The sequence below is a fragment of the Pollachius pollachius genome, assembly GCF_949987615.1.
Source record: "Pollachius pollachius genome assembly, chromosome: 15".
NCBI classification, from domain to species: domain Eukaryota; kingdom Metazoa; phylum Chordata; class Actinopteri; order Gadiformes; family Gadidae; genus Pollachius; species Pollachius pollachius.
In genome coordinates this window covers 7,223,325-7,240,280 of record NC_136948.1, presented here as the reverse complement: position 1 = coordinate 7,240,280, position 16,956 = coordinate 7,223,325, and the positions used below count along the sequence as shown (strand labels likewise).

The window sequence follows — 16,956 nt, the reverse complement described above, 5'->3', positions numbered from 1 at the left end:
TTCTCAAAGCATCTGCTAAAATGGTCAAATTCTAACTTTAAAACATCTACTTTAACTGAAAGCCGCCCACAGTATCATTTCATTCTAGGCATGACTTTTCATGGCCAGTGGCTTCAGGCGTGGATTATAAAGTCTATTGCTTAACTTTATACTCTTAAGTGTGTCGCCTACATTTTCTTTATCTTCTGCTTGCATTGTTTTGACATCCCATAATCCGGGTCGGTTGAGTCAGGGCGCTTCGTTTTCGAGGATCAAAAGAATGTTTCCTCCAAATTAACATTTCAAAGAGAGCAATGTTTGTGTTGTTGTGCTTTTTAAAGTAATGGGCTGAAGGCGTCCAAGTCTTTTCCGCTACACTGGCTGACCTAACTGCTATCCAATTCGGAAACGCACGGAAATTAACCACCTTTCTTGACAGGGTTTGTCGTGATTTCTTTCTGCAGCATTTTCATTATGAAGGCCATAGAACATGTGTTATCTAGATATGACTTAGCCTACGGCTAACATAAATAATATAGGAGTGACACGTTCTCTCCATTTTAAACGTATCACTTAGTATCTCTCAGGATGGGGGGTGGAGAGGATTGCCACGATGCTCACGTAAGGTAAAAATATATTATTGAACATATGGCAACACATTACAAAAAAGTTATAATAAGAACAAATATCCCATCCAAAATGTGTCGCCTCATGCCTTGTACTTTTTTATTAAGTAAAATCAACAATCAACATACAGCAAATTAATATACTCATGCATATCAGACTGACACGCTTGTGGACAGAGAACAGAGGATAGACAATGGCTGGGCCCTGTTGCTTGTTGAACCATTTTGGAGGTAGAACAAGAGAGAATCGAACATGGTTCTGCTTTGCTCAGTCACTTCCATAACCTTAGTCACTTGAACTAACAACATAAAACAACCAATATAAACGCAACAGAAAACAGAAAAGATGTCATGTCAAACGTTATAACGATGGAAGTCTATACAAATTATATTGCCTCCCGCAACCATACTTCCATATCCATGTTTGTCAATGCTCACTTTGTCGAAACATGTTATATTACATGTATGTTGCTAGTAATAAAGATTAGTGCTTTTCTGTGATACTATTCTATAAATGTTTACAAATTAGAGTTTTGAATTCCAGCTATGCTTAACCCCCTGCACATGAAAATCGAAAAGATCGAGTTAGTATGGCCACATCACTTTCATAAACATAGCATTGAATGAAGAGATTCAATTCTTTATTTAAAAAAAACTACCTCCAAAAGTAACAGAAACATACTCTGGCGGCTTTGATTCCATGCTTATATATAAATATCAATAGCAGGATAGAAGTATTACACTTGAAAAACTTCCCACACTAAAAAAATATAAATATTCCCATATATCTTTCACTGAAGGAAAGATATACGAAAAGAGGGCTGCCAGGAGAAAGACACGAGAGTCATGCAAGACCCAAGTTAGCCAAAAAGATGACCTCGCTTAGAGTGCCTTTCAATATGACTGTTGCCCAAGTGAACCATTGGCGTGTTTGGCATGGTGAGCAGTAGAGCAAACATAGGTATGAGTTTGTTTGAACGAAGTACGGTGTTGATATCCCATCCACCTGGTATTAAACTACCCGTTCACACCCTGGGACCATACAGATACACACCCTCTTCTTTGTCCATTTAGATATTGTCATATTTTCCCTAATGATTCAATTTCCGTGTACTGTACGTATGGATGAATCGTGGGGTGTATAGAAACAGCGCCAACAACTCGGCTGGCGACACCGGCTGTGTGTGGAATGGTTAATCCATGGTGGTTGCAACCATTTGTTGAGTACGCAGTTGGGATGTCGTACCATAGTAACGACTGGCAACGCAAAAGATCACTGACGGTCGCTTGCCATTTTGATTCTGTTCCACTTTACTCTTTCCAGTGAAAGGGATGTCAATAGGAAAAGTAGAAGCATGAAATATTAACAAAAAGAAAATGTAGGAGGAAATGTGTTGCTACTTTATATTCCAATTCCTATATCCACAATCTCCTAGGACCTACAGTCAGAGCTATGCCTCTGTGTAGTGGCTAAGCTATAACACTATACTTAAAGTAGAAGCAATGCCCCAATGTCACCCACTGTTGTGCTCTAGCAACAACAGCAGCAGCAACAGCAACAACAGCAGCAGATACTCCAGTCTATCTCAAGATGGTCCAAATAGAAACACTAGTGCTAGCGCTACATTCACCTTGCAGAAGAGAGAGACCAGTAGGCCACCTCGTGAGAAAGACGAAGAGAGTGTTTTATTCATTCAGCACAGGACAGGTTTTGAGCATTGATCGTAGGAGAGGGCTGGAGTCAGTTTGCTAGGCTATTCGTCACAGTCTGGTAATGAATTAGATTCCATGATATTAAAAAGGAGTAAGGATTCGCATTCTTTTTCATCAAATCACACCTACTCATATCCAAGTTGTGACCTTGTGCTCACACTGTTGTGATTAAATTCGAGTATTGACAGATTTCTTCTCAACCGTTGCCCACTTCAATGTCTAATGAAACAGATTTGTTTTTCTGTTGTCACAGCCTGGTGGCTAGCTAGTGCCAACGTTATAGAGTTTATATCAGGTTGAATATTTGGTTTGTGATAAAATCATAAGACAAGAAAAAAAGAAGTAACAGCACTTAACATACATCTTACTAACACACAGACACACACCTTTGTATATACAGCATTTACACCCTTGTGTGAGTGGATAAACATTCCATTCACTAAACCGCAATAAGGCAGAGTTTACTGGTATAAAGTTAACTATTACAGTATATCGTAAAATACAGACATAGGTTTCATGCTCTGTACTGATTTTAGTGTGTAGAAAAGGAGTTCGACATGAATTTTTGTCATTATGGTATGAAAGAATACTATGGTATAAGCCAGATAGTCTGATTAGTGAATGGGCTTCCATTTACTCTTAGACTTTTACAAATTGTCCTCCCCTTCCCTTAGCTGAAAATGAGAAGCCAGCTTCTTTTTCAGTGGTGTGAAAAATGTTCTACCAATGTCAATTTCTTTGATCAATACACTGTGCCTATCTGATCAATAAGCACAAAATATTGATAACATTGTGACACAAATGCAGTAGTGTAAAATAACGTAGAGTTGATTTTAAACAGAATATCCACGAGGAGCAAACGTGTTACAAACCTTGGCCATCATAATACCGGTTTAAAATCAACCAAGGATTAAGACCAGGAACAATGAATCAAATTAACTCTACAAAACATATGTACTCACCAAGAGAATCAAAAGTACAGTAGATTGTAGTGAAAATAAATGCAAAGTGTAATATAACTGATGTTTAAATTGACAGATGAAAGAAGTCTTAAATCCTTGGCTCTTTACGTAATCTCTCAGTAGTTCACTGATTCTATGAAAAGAAAAAAAATGATTATTTTTGATTAATCATTGTGGAAGTTGTTTATCTATGCTAATCAGCGGTCACAAATATTACCTATCCGTTATGTTCATGGTCCCTTGTGAAACATTTCTGCGAGAAATATACTTTCTCCAGTTTATTCATATATGCATTACGCAGCATGCATTTAGTTTGAGGAAAAACTAAGGAATGGAAATTCTAGTCTGCAGGGTACTCTATGCATAATAGATAACCTCCCCCTTTCTCCAAACATCGTGTTAATTAGCTCTTAGTGAGGGAGGCAGCAAAGGAACCTGCTTGCAAATATACATCGCCCTTATCTCTATTGTATATATCAGAGAAGTCATACAATTACTGTTGCAGGTTTAACTGACAAAACCCAGAAAAGGAAGAAAACGATAGCATACTGTATTTTTGGATCTAAAATTCCCATCGTTGCTGTCCTTCTTTCGCACAATGTGGATTTCTTTGCTTCCAGTTACACTTGGCTGGAGTACAAAGTCAAAATCATTGCAATACAAAGAACATAGAACAGGCTGGTCTTTTTGATACCTTACATTATCATAACATAAATATCTCCATTTAAAAAATAACACTTCTGTTGCAACAAACACACACACACACACACACACACACATACACACACACACACACACACACACACTGAATTAAACGTGCCTTGGCTTGAGAAACATAGATCGACTTCTTACCACACATTTCCTCACAGCGATGTGTCTTTCCCACAGGGAAACATACAATACAGTACACTACGGATCATAATCAATGTCATGCAGAAAATAGGGACCTTTTTTTTTGGTGGTCGGGGTCCTGGGGTCTTTTTGCCTCCGACTTAATTCAGTAATGTACCATACAGCTGTGCCTTGGTGAGACTGTCCTTCCTCATCAGTCCCGTGCTACCGAACTTCTGGTACCTGGGAGAGGTTTTCTTTGGGAGCTTGGGGCCGATGCTGAGGGCCGAGCTGGAGCTGGGCCGGGGCCGGGAGCTGGGCCTGGGGCAGGGGAAGTGTTGGAGGCTTGACGCCTCCAGGGAGCTCAGGCGCAGGGACTCTGGCGAGCTGTGCGCGCTCAGGTTGACGTAGTCCCTGCTTTTGCTGACTGCTGCTGCTCCCGCTCTCCCGCTGTTCTCCTTCTCTTTGGCGCTCCCTGAGTTTAGGAAGAGACTGCACTCGGAGTCCTGGCTGTCCTGTGTCCTTAGCACGGAGCTCTTCTCCTGCTTGCGGTGCTCCGAAAGCGGCCGCTTCGACCCGCTGGCTGTGCTTCGGCCGGGCGACGGGGAGCCCCCGTCGAAGCAATGCTCCAGCAGGAGGCTGTGGAAGACGTCGTCCCCTTCCCGGAAGCTGCTGTAGAGCGGCCCCGCTTTGGACTTAGCGGACGGGCCCACGGCGAAGTGGCGCTCGGAGAAGCTGTACGGGGAGGCGCGCCCCGTCAGGTTGTGATAGGAGGACGAGAAGGTGTTCATGTCGTCCACGCTCATCTGCCGCCAGCGGCTGCTCAGCTCGTCCTCCAAGACGTGAACGTCGGCCGCGCGATCTACCCCGCCTCCACGACCTCCGCCGCCGTCGCCGCCGCAAGCGTGAGCCAACGCCAAGGCGGAGCCCATGCTGTGGGAGGAGGTCAGCCGTGGGCTGCTGGAGTGGTACGGCTCGCTGAAGCAGGACGCCGTCCGCGTGTAAGCCGGGGAGACGCCCTGCCGCGGGCTCCTCGGCGGCGCCATGTGCTGGATGCTCTGGGACTTGTGAAAGCTAGCGGAGTCCTTCTTGCAGGAGGACGGGCCCTTCACGTGCTCGTACTCCCCGCTGCCGCCGTCCCGCCAGTCCATGTAGAGGACCTGGTGGGAGGCGGACAGCGTGCCGGGGCCCACGCGCCCGCAGCCCCCTTCCACCCCGACGATGGCGCCCTTGTCGTCCGACGCGAGACTGAAGCTGGAGTAGGAGCTGGAGGCGGGCAGGGAGCCGGTGCCGAACTTGTCGCGGGGACGGAAGGCCGGGGACGGGGTCTCTTGCGGGGAGAAGCTGCCCGAGTGGAAGGCCTCTTCGTCGGGGTTGCTGTCCACCGAGGTCTGGGCGTGGAGCTGGAGCAACCGGGTGCCGTTGAGGTCCACGCTCTGGCGTCTCTCGGCGTCCTGCCAGCGCTCGGGGCAGTACAGGGCCGTGTCGCTGCAGTACAGGTCCGAGGTCTTGTACGAGAGGCGGCGGTTGAGTCGGTCGGTGCTGCCCGTTCCCGACAGGAAGTCGCCGTCCGGAATTTGGGGGCTGGGGGAGCGAGTCACCGGGCAGCTGCTTCCCGGTTCGGGCTTTTCCAGGATTTTCGCGATCACCGAGGTGGGGACGGAGTCGGAATACGGAGACGGACACATGCCGGCAGGCACTCCCCCACCACGGCTCAGCTCCTCAAAGTGGGAACCGATGCGCTCTTGGAAATCCAAGGGCAGCTGATGGGAAGGGAAATAGGAAAAGACATACAAAGAGGAGACAAGAAGATTTTATCAGGTATTTTTCAACCGTTTTTAACAGATGGAAGAATGGCTCTGTGTCAATCACAGAATACGGACGGAAATTGCCAGAGGTGGAACAAGAATGGAGTTGCTGTGTTGGAATTTATTTTCAGATTTTTGTCAGTAAAACCCCTTTGTTTGTATCGCTTCGGCATCAGCCGTTTCACACTGCCGTCTTCTGCTCTGGTTGCAATGTTCGTGCTGCTGTTCCGATTTCATCCGTTGTCGTTTAGAAATCATTTTTCAGACTGTGACCTTGAGGGTCTTTTACTAGCCAGCAATGAACTTGTAATTTACAGCAAACAATAATTAGATTTCCTGTAATTCCTATCTTGCATTTTAGTGCCGGATTGCTTCAGGTTGATGGAAAGAAAGCAGTTCTTCATTTAACGCCATCTCTAGACAAAAATGTCGGAAAGAAAGACCTGTCAATTAAATACTTGATATCCTTGTCTTTTAATGGCAGGAGAGGGTCCGGAAGGAAAATCCTATTTATTTATTTATATTATATATTATTCTACATTATCTTTTCCCCTAATAATTGAATCCTCCAACCTTCTTTCTGTTTCTGTGACCAGTATGCCTTCATTTGTCTTTCACTTGTCTTTACTCTTCACACCTTTCCTCTTCATCTGTCTAACTGCATCGTTCTCTACCTGTACACCACCATCAAATACACATGGCGCCCACTGGGATTTAGACTCACATTAAACCAGTGCTCACGGACGGTCTCCAGCAGGGAATTGAAAGGAGAAGATAAAATACAGACTTGGCTGTGTTATGAATTGGAGGCGCACCGCGGAATAACATCACCAGCATGTTTGAAGTCGGATCTATTTTTAGCACCTGTCCTCTCTCCCGGGTTCTCTCTCTGAATTTAAAAGTATGTAAGGCTACAGGGCTAACGTGCAGGGCTAACTGTGGTCCTTATTAGGTAGCTCAGTACCTTACTGTTACCCAAAATTAATCTTAATTAAAAGTTACACAGACACAATCCATGTGATAATCCCTTTGTTTATTGCTGGAAACAAATGCTTGGCTGAGTATGAATGAATGAATTCCCCCATTTTCAATTATTATATATATTTTTTTCAATTTGAGTCATGACAGAGACTCTCTTATAAGGACGAACCTCAGACATTGATTGATTAATTGGCTGATGACTTGTGAGAACCCACCTCAGATATCTTGTTGGGTCTATTGTGTTGTATGTTATTGATCAATTACTTGTGACAACCTACCACAGACATCCTTCTGGGGTCTGTGTGTCGTTTGTTATCGATTGATGACTTGTGAGCTTCTATCTCTAATAAAAACACGTGCCCTTTTTATCGTAAGTAGGAAAGTCTAAATCTATGGTTTCACAGTTTGATTAAATCTCATTATGTTAGTATATTATCTCAGTATCTTTCATAAGTTTTAATTTATTTCCACCACAGGTGTCTAATAAGCAACTCAATCCCAGCTCACTGCGTTCATGGTTAAGTAGTGTTATGTATTATCTTAGTTTATTTTATTATTATATTTGCTGGAAAAAATTAAAGATCAGATTTGTCCTGGCACACTGGAAGACACAATGGTTTCTTTAGAAGTTTAGACTCTGTCATGGGAGTTTTTCTTCTAATAATATCTAATAATCTAAGTCTAATAAAATCAAAGAAATGTAATATAGAATAAGCTGCCACTAAAACCAAGCCATTCTTCTATTGCAGCAAAAATAGTTATTTGCTTTTAATCCATTTAATTTGTATAGTTGCCCAGCAACACACACATTATTTTTGATTTAGTGTATTATTCTCTATTATTGTTAGTCTTTGCTCTCCATCATGATTATCCATTATGCCAACTTTGTGAATAAATAATGGGTTCTTAGCAAACAAAGATTCCCAATGGGGTCTGTGTGTCGTATGTTACCGATTGATGACTTGTGAGCTTCTCTCTGCCACGTTATTTGCGGGTCAATGTGTGTCATTGATTGTGGATGTGTGAGGACCTACGACAGACATCCTTGTGAGGTCTACGTGTCGTATGTTATTGATTAATGACTTGTGAGCTACTATCCCCGCCATCATTTTTGGGAGTCTATGTGTGCAATAGATGAAGGATTTGTTAAGGTCCTACCTCAGACATCTTGTGAGCTCTGTGGTGGGACGTGGAGCACTGCAGCAGCTGGACAGCCAGGTTGCAGTCCTTTCTGTACAAGTCCTGAGAGGGAGAGGCAGGTACACATTGTTACGAAGAACCATGAATGCAAGCAGCAGCAGCAGCGCCGAGACCCATGGAGGCTACGTAATGTCACAAAGTCAATTTCAACCTTAAAGGTGACATATTATACCACCAGGTGTGAGTGTGATTGGCCGTTACAAGACGTTTTGAAAATCGGCCTCTTCTGACACCACAAGATAGCGTGTCCACCTAGATGTGTGCTGGACGGATCAGTCTACCAGCCTACCCGGTGGACTGTAGCCAACGTTACTCATCTATCCGTCACACATCTAGGTGGACACGCCCACTTGTGATGTCAGAAGAGGCGGATTTTCAAAACGGCTTGGACTTGTTGCACGAGTGACTCACGTTGTCCTTTCGGAGCTTCTCCAGAGTGATCTTGGCATCCATGAGGTGGTTGTTCAGGACGATGACCTCGCGACTCAGCACCCTGTTCTCCTCCTCGTGGTGCTGGGTCTTCACATGTAGCGCAGCGAATGAAGATCATATCAATGACAAATAGAAGAACTGAAATTTCGTTTGTCTCTGACCCGCGGTGCATTAAGTATAAAATAAATTTGTGAATTAAATATAATAAGATACATAATAATCATAATAAATAAATTCTAATTTCTAAATTCATTCTAAATATGAATCAGACATTGAGTATTGGAACAAAACAGCAATAAAATAGAGACAACAACAGTGGGCTAGAGGTAATCCATGGGGAGGTGAAGAGGATGGGAGGAGATTTAGAAATGGGTAGGATAACTGATGAGAAAGGGGTGGGGAGGAGTTGGATGGAGGGGGCAGGAAGGGTAGAGGGATGATGGAGAGGAGTTGGCGGGAAGGAGAGGAAGGGGGTATTAAGTCACCATCAGTGTGAGGCCTCCGCCAGCAGCAGGTCTTAATTAAAAGAAGATTACACTTGCCAGCGCACTATTGAATCATTTACCCATACAGAGGGCAGGGGAATAGGAACCAGAGGCAATGTGTGTGTTTGGGTGACTAAAAAATACAGATGGAGACAATCATTTTGTTTAAGGTGATCATGGAAAGAAAAAAATTGAAACTGACTGTGTATTCGCATTACCAGCCCTGGTTCTTTGCAATCTATACCATTGCGTCTCTTATGCCATCTTTTATTAAACGACCATGCACACACCACATATATACATTTATAATATATGTTTTATAATAATTTGTCTATTGTCTGGGAAAATCAGATATTTGTAGACTCAAACCCACTTAAAAGTCATCGTCAGCATCTTTTCTACGATATTCCTGCTGAAGAGCACATTGCATTGTGCACCATGTCCCCTCTTTACGCTCTAATCTCTAAATGGCTGTGATTATTGTGAAACGCAGGCAGCGGCGAGAGCTAATCTAATAGGTGGCAATTAATGTCAGCCAAAGTGATGGGCCTTTCGTTGATATTCAAATCCAATTCTGATGGGGTCTCATTAGTTGGCTGTTGAGTTTCCTTCCTTTGTCTTACTTTGCTTTTCTCTTTGCAAAAGCTGAAAGTTGTTATGCCAATGTTATAAGGTGCACTTCACTCACTGCTGTGGTTGATTCACAAGTAACCAGGTTTAGTGTGTTTACAAGGAACATTCTTAGGAAATTGCTTTTCACAGATATATGCGTGAAATATAAATGGAATGTGGCAACATTAATAATTTGAATGATTACCTAACCAATGACCAGATGATATTTTACACTCTCAGCTAATGTTATGACTTATCTGCAGGTCAGGATAAATGTAGAACATCATGATTTTCCAGGGTATTATGTGATGTTGTAGCGTTTAGTACACTTCTAGAAAGAACTAATAAAAACACTTTCCCTTTTTATCATAAGTCAAAATCTCATTATGTTAGTATATTATCTCAGTATCTTGCATAAGTATTGCTTTATTTCCACCACAGGTGTCTAATAAGCAGCTCAATCTCAGCTCACAACATTCATGGTTCAGTAGTGTTATTTATTATCTTTTTTTATTGCATTATTCTATTTGATGGAAGAAAATCAATGATCTGATTTGTTCTGGCACACTGGTTTCGTTAGGAGTTGGGGATTTTATTTTGCTGCAGTCTAATAATATAGAAATGTAATATCTAATAGGCTGCCTGCCACTAAAACCAAGCCATTCTTCTATTTCAGCAATCATTAGCTTTTAATCCATTTCATTTTTATAGTTGCCCAACACACGCACATTCTTTTTGATTGAGTTAATTGTTCTCTATTATTGTTTGTTTATTATCATTCTCTCCATCATGATTAGCCATTTTGGCAACTTTCTGAATAAATAATCGGTTATTAGCAACAAAGATTCCCAATAGGCCTACTTTGTTTTGGCCTTTATCATACCCAGTCCTTGATACATTTCATCATTACAGCTGAGGGGAGAAACAATGCTTTAGCGGAGGCTATGTTGCAATGGTTGGTGTGACCTGAACAACTGACCTGTTGACCTGCCTAACCTGGTTAAACTGACAGACTATAACCTTCAAATCTAAAAGAATGTTCCGAGAATCTCATATGGAGCTACATAATTATTTGTCAAATTGATAAGACTCATATCCGGCGGTAAAAGCTAGACACAGGGCAGATCTCGATAGCAAACATGATCGGGTGCTGTCATTTTTGAGAGTGGGCGCGAGAACGAGATAATGTTTTAATTACGCCGCAGTGACCGGAACATGACTCATATGCTGATCCTCGACAATCCCATACGTTGTTAGGTCCAACGGCTGATACTAGCACGACTGTTATCAGATGGTGCTGCGAAACGCATTAGCGAAGAGAAGCGGCGAAAATAAAAATTAACATGCAAAGCTTTTATCCTCCGCCCATCTTAAGCATGGAGGATTCAGGGGCAGAATATCACACAGCCATCCACCCCCTCTCGGTCCCACATCACTACTAGGCAGTGCCGATAGGACCCTCTATCTAACCTGCTTGTACTATTCCTACCATAATGTATTATTCATTGTCAATTATTTAAATTTTCGGGTAAATTTATGCTTGCATTGTTTGCATTCTTGTTTGCATTAGGTAACGTAATATCCAACCTTAGCGACGGAATAGGTTGTAAATATCACCAAGAACGACCCATGTCACACATTTACAATCCACAAAAGCATGTCGTTATAATCTCTACCAGATTAATACATACATTTTACACGTGATTTTTCTGAGGTTTCCTAACACTGTTTCGGAACCTTTCAGAACCATGGACAGCAATTTATTTTGGGCCAGAGGCTATGTAGTTATGTGCCATATTTTCATGCACAGAACTTGGACTTCAAGCTGTTTGGTCTTTAAATACTGGTCGGCATATAAATATAGCCTACTTACTAAAAGCTTATAAAAATAAAAATTATAAAGGCATTATTTGTTTGATTCAAACATGTGGTTCCAGACGTGGATATACTGAGGTATGAGTAAATCTGTATATAAAGTGTTACTTCTGACTCTGTAATGTGCTTATATAATATATGACAACTTTGACATCACTCTAGTCATTCCACTGACCTTGCCAGTTAAAACTTGAACTTTTAATTATGTGTGTTTGATGGTGGGCTCCTTTGTCTCACTGCTTGCCTAACCCGTCTTCTACAAAACTAGCCCATTTAAAATGCCACTGCATGAGGACATCAAAGACAATGGAAATGAGTTTCCTTCGTGGCCTCTACTAATGGAATTCTATACAGTACACTCTGAATACACTTCTCTAAAGTGTTCTTTTAGACAGAGGACTTCCTTGAAAAGATGAACATTCATTCCAAAATTTTAACATGACAACTAGATTACTCTGTGTGTGTGTGTGTGTGTGTGTGTGTGTGTGTGTGTGTGTGTGTGTGTGTGTGTGTGTGTGTGTGAGTTTGATATGTGTGTCTGCATATGTGTGAGACTTGGCTACAAGGGAGAATGTAAAAAAAGTACTTTTAGATAAACCTTCAAATTATTAGATGGATCAAATCTCAATTTTGTGTACACAAATCTACAGTAAACAATCTCCATAGAAATTCCGAAAAACCCGCCTGCATCTTTTCTTACTAATCATTTCCCACATGGTAATCGTCATTTCACAGTCATCAAACATCAGCAGCGAGGCGCACATCAGTCGACGAGCCCTCACACATCAACATTTAACGAGACTCCGATCCAGTTCAATCCAGATCCATCAGGGTCGATCCTTTATGATATGCATAGCTCTGGCTTCATGGATAGCTCATATTGGCTAGGGGACTGGAGTTCCCTCACAGAATGCAGAGTAGAGAACGTGAGCATTTTATAATCGGTTGCAAGGGTGGATGGGTATAGACAAAACGGCCTTCTCCCAGTAATAGTTTCTTAACGAGGTGGTGTGGCAGGTGAGACCAATCACTTTGGACATTGATTGCGCGCGGTGTCTTTGATCGTGTAATTGCTTGGAGAGAGAGGGAGGGGAGAGGCGTTCAGCACACCGACAGGCATGTTGGAATCGATCGGGTGAGATTTAGTTTGATTCCTAAGGGAAAGAGAGCTAGAGGGCTGGGTGATGTGTGAAGAGTTACAGACCAAGAGAAAGTGGGAATTAAAAAGGAGGTAACATTTGGAGAATAAATAGGACATTTCACAACCTCTGTTGACAATAATTTGTTAATAAATGTGTTTTGAGAGGAGTATTTCTCATCATGTTTATTTATCAACGTTTTGTCTCTCAAATTGGTTTCTCGCGCTCTATACTCTAAACTGTTTAGACAGCAATTACACTTCCTTTCTCAAGCAGCAATCTCTGCAGGAATCCAACCCCTCATCAAGACGCTGTTTGATTTGTGTGTGTGTTTGTGTGTGTTTGTGTGTGTGTGTGTGTGTATGTGTGTGTGTGTGTCTGTGTGTATGTGTGTGTGGGTGTGTGTTTGTGTTTGTCACTATGGGCATGTAGCAAACGTATTTTGCTAAATCATGAAATATCCGTATAACAATATACAACTAGAAAATGTATTTCCTGCAGAAAATGCGGTGAGTGCTGTCGTGTGAAGTGAGGTTGAAAATACCTCTTCCATATTTGAATGATCACCCTAGTGAGCCCCATAGCCCTTTTCTTACCGTCCTGTGCATCTTGTCCTCCAAATCTTGATTGATTCTCTGAAGAGTTGCATAGCTGCTCTGGATCCTGAGAAGTAGAAAGCAACAACAGACGCACAGAAACATTAAATGCTGAATCATTACAATAAATGCCGCTAGATAAAAAGAGAGAAAGATAAATATATATATGTATATATATATATATATATATATATATATATATGGATAAATAGATACATGTATAAATAATTAGGTACATAGATAGGAAAAATCTACTAGTACAAATATAATAGAAAGCTGGACATTGTCTCCATATGTATTTAAGCAGTTATTACTACCGGTGTTTAATGTTCCATTTTTCTTCTCTTTAAGGCCCCCCATTAATGCCCCCCTTCGCTTGTCTTATCTAAACCTTGCACCCTGTAACACTCCCAGTTAGCGGGGGTCTATAAACGCACTCTGGAAATGAATGGAAAGAGCTGTTGCTGCAGTCCTTTCTTCGCTCCCTTTTTCCTTCCCTTTCTCACATTTGTGAAGTTATTACATGCTTTACAGGCCTTCTGAGCAACTGGCTCTTAGCTTTATCTGCCTCCTCAGGCCGCCCAGCCAGGGGTAGATATGTTGGTAATGGGGAGTATCAATCATGCTCTGAATGTAATGAAGACTGTAAAATAAAGAACCTTTACGAAGCTGGACTCGCTGTTGTTAAAATTAAACCATTTCTGTCGCTCTGTTACACGTAAATGCAGGAAATCCACCATGGACACACTTTGGAAATGTAAAGCTGACACACTCACACCCAAACTTAAGCTCACAAACGCTCACACACACACACACACACACACACACACACCTCCTTAATTTATCGGTGAACTTGTCCAGCTCCTCTTGCGCGCGGCGCAGCTCCGTCTCCAGGTACTGGCGGGTGGAATCAAACTCCATCTCCACTATCTCTAACTTGTGTGTGGTGAAGGACAGTCGCTTCCGCAGGTCTTCCTTGTGGTCGTGGACAGAGCTTGACATGGAGCAGACCATGGGAGAGAGGGACCATTATTGGAGAACAGAGAGAAAGTGAGACCACAATTAATAACAAAGTGAGAGAGAGAGGATGAGAGAGATATAGACCAGCGTTAATAACAGAGAGACAAAGACCAGTATGTAAGGAAAGAGAGAGAGAGAGACCAGCATTATAAGAGAGAAAGACAAGCATTTATAACGGAGAGCGAGGAAAATCCTTTATGAAAAGGAGAGAGTGGACGAGAAATGAAGAAAGTGAAAGTTTGAGAGTTTTCATTGTATTAATCAGAACGGGGCAAATCTGAGAGGAGAGCAAAGGAAGATAAAAAAGTGGGTAACAGTGAGATAGAGAGAAAAAGAAGCAGGAGATAGAAATATGAAAGGGAGATTTAGAAATACTTTGGCCATGGGGATTCATGGATGTGTTTTGTGCATGTGTTTGAGTGGCAGTGTGTATGAACAGGGTTTGTGTATGTGTGCCTGTGTGTGCGAGCGCATGTGCACGAAAGTGTGTGTGCAATGCAGCTGCGGGGTGCAGAAGGCTGCTAGTAGCTGTTTAGTGAGCATAAGGTCTCATTGCTGCAGTGTTAGGAAATGCAGGCTGACAGTCTGATGTGGGGGATAAGATAGATGAACAAGGAATACTAATGATTTCCCATTGAGAGTCTCCAGACCTGGGACAGGAGCTCCCATGGCCGGTGGGATTCATTATCACCACCACAAACCGAAACAGTGGGATCCCTATTGGTGCAGTCTCCTCAGACACAGGCAGGGCTATTCATTATGGTGGACATAATAATGGACATTCTTCAAACTTTGATATCTTGTTTGCGCCTGCCTTCACTCCTGCAATAGCGGGTGTGCAAATAACAGATCAAACTGTGTGTGTGACATGCTTTGTGTGTGAGTGTGTCTGCATGTCCGTGTGTGTTTTAGATGCACAGAATATGTCATCATAATTTCTTTCCGTTCTTTTATTATTATTTTCCTTACCAAAGAACATTGCTTCATGCGTGGTTATGCATGAGATGAGTGCAGGTGAGCGTGAGTGTGGAATGACATATTGACAAGATGTCAGTGAGAAGATGAGGTAATAAGAGGCTGGAGATTGTCAGCGACACCAGAATGCATGAGCACTCGCAGGGCATTTGGCCATACTCGGCCCTAAGAGAGGTGCCATTGTTTTGATGCTGCCAAAACGGCAGGCAGCAGCATGCGCGTAACTGAATGACATTAGCCCATAGCCCGTCACCATCATTAAGAAACTGAGAGTACAAAAACAAAACTTAAGTTGACAGGGATGAGATTTATTGGACCATGTGCTTGAAAAAGAAAAATGGGTAATGTGGCTAAGATAACATTTATGATGAAATGAAAATGTCCAACACTAAACAAAGTGGATACAATCAACATCAGGGCTGCCATTGCCTGTGAACGGCAGCAGCCTCACACTAGTCTATGGCCGAAATTCCTTAATATTCGATCCTTAGCAACTTTGGAATGCAATAAAACTGTCAGATCTCAAAATGAATCACGTGAAATGATCCAACCGAAAAAATATATTGGCCTCCGCCCAAAACCACTCCTCACTAAACATGTGAAAAGCTTGCTAGCTTTAGCAATAGGTCTGCCTAGCCTTGTGCAAGACTCCAGTCATGCTCAATTAGTTCACTTGTGTGGCTAGGTAGACGGAAAGACAATGATTGAATGGGATCATGACAGGCCTTCGACAGCCATACCAGATATCGTTTCTTTTTTATTGTCAAGAGAATGATTAATTAATTGGTATCGAGATTTACGGCGAATTTGAACATATGTGAAAAACATACAAATATATGAATGAATGATGCCATACTAGCAAGATATACTTAAAATTGCATGGCTTGACGACCACATGCACAAGAGAACAACGCTCAAGGCATTTGTGCTGCCAGTTTAATTAGGCCCTAGCAAGGAGCCATTGATTTTCCTGGATGTCTTGTTGGCATCCAAATATGTAAGAAATGAGACTAAAAAATAAGCAGCAAAGTGTTGCAATGCCAAACCTCTACTTGAATGCAAAGTAGATTTGAAGCCACGTTAAAGCTTTTTTTGAAAAATCTAACGACTGATGACGGGAAGCCACAAAACGTATTAATGATGCCTGGTAGGCTATGGCAATGACCAATCACTGCAAAAATCGTATTTCCCCATCGCTTCAAGATGATATGGATGCCCCCATTGGGGAGAAACACAAACAACGTGCTATGGTGAAGGGTGACGACAAACTCCTCTTCAACTCACCTTCTCTTCTGATGTTTGCATCCATTTCTCTGACTTTTGAGCGCTGTTTTACCAATGTATATCTTTTTCATATTTTTGCCTCTGCCGTGTGTGACAGCCGTTGCCTTGGCCACCGTTGCCACCCGGTGGGGAGAACGCTCTTTCGAGCCACGTTTGAACTCTAGCCACGAAGCGACACTGAAAGCTCTAAGGCGTGCCTGGGGACGCTGATGGGAGCTGGCTATCTGTGATAAGCCTGGCGAAAAAGAGCAGGGAAAAACAACACAGCTTTGAAGTCTTTACGTTTAGAAACGACACATTTTGCTCTGTGGCCTTCGACCTATGACACTCAAGAGTCAATTTGGTCAAAATAAAACAACAATAGATTGACTGTTTCAGTGTTTCCATTGTTCCATGAATGAGCTGGCTAAGAAATGTGTACAGGTAATATCACCTCTA

General features: G+C 42.3%; 1 protein-coding gene across 1 annotated transcript; it reads right to left on the bottom strand.

Annotated features, from left to right (window-relative positions):
• Positions 1 to 4,272: 4,272 nt before the first annotated feature.
• Positions 4,273 to 16,589, bottom strand: begain (brain-enriched guanylate kinase-associated; the record flags this gene model as incomplete). Its single annotated transcript, XM_079752954.1, has 6 exons — positions 4,273 to 5,874; positions 8,059 to 8,142; positions 8,512 to 8,619; positions 13,240 to 13,306; positions 14,072 to 14,233; positions 16,519 to 16,589. The coding sequence occupies 6 exons, from the start codon at positions 16,587 to 16,589 to the stop codon at positions 4,273 to 4,275; spliced, it is 2,094 nt and encodes a 697-aa protein (XP_079609080.1).
• Positions 16,590 to 16,956: the final 367 nt, after the last annotated feature.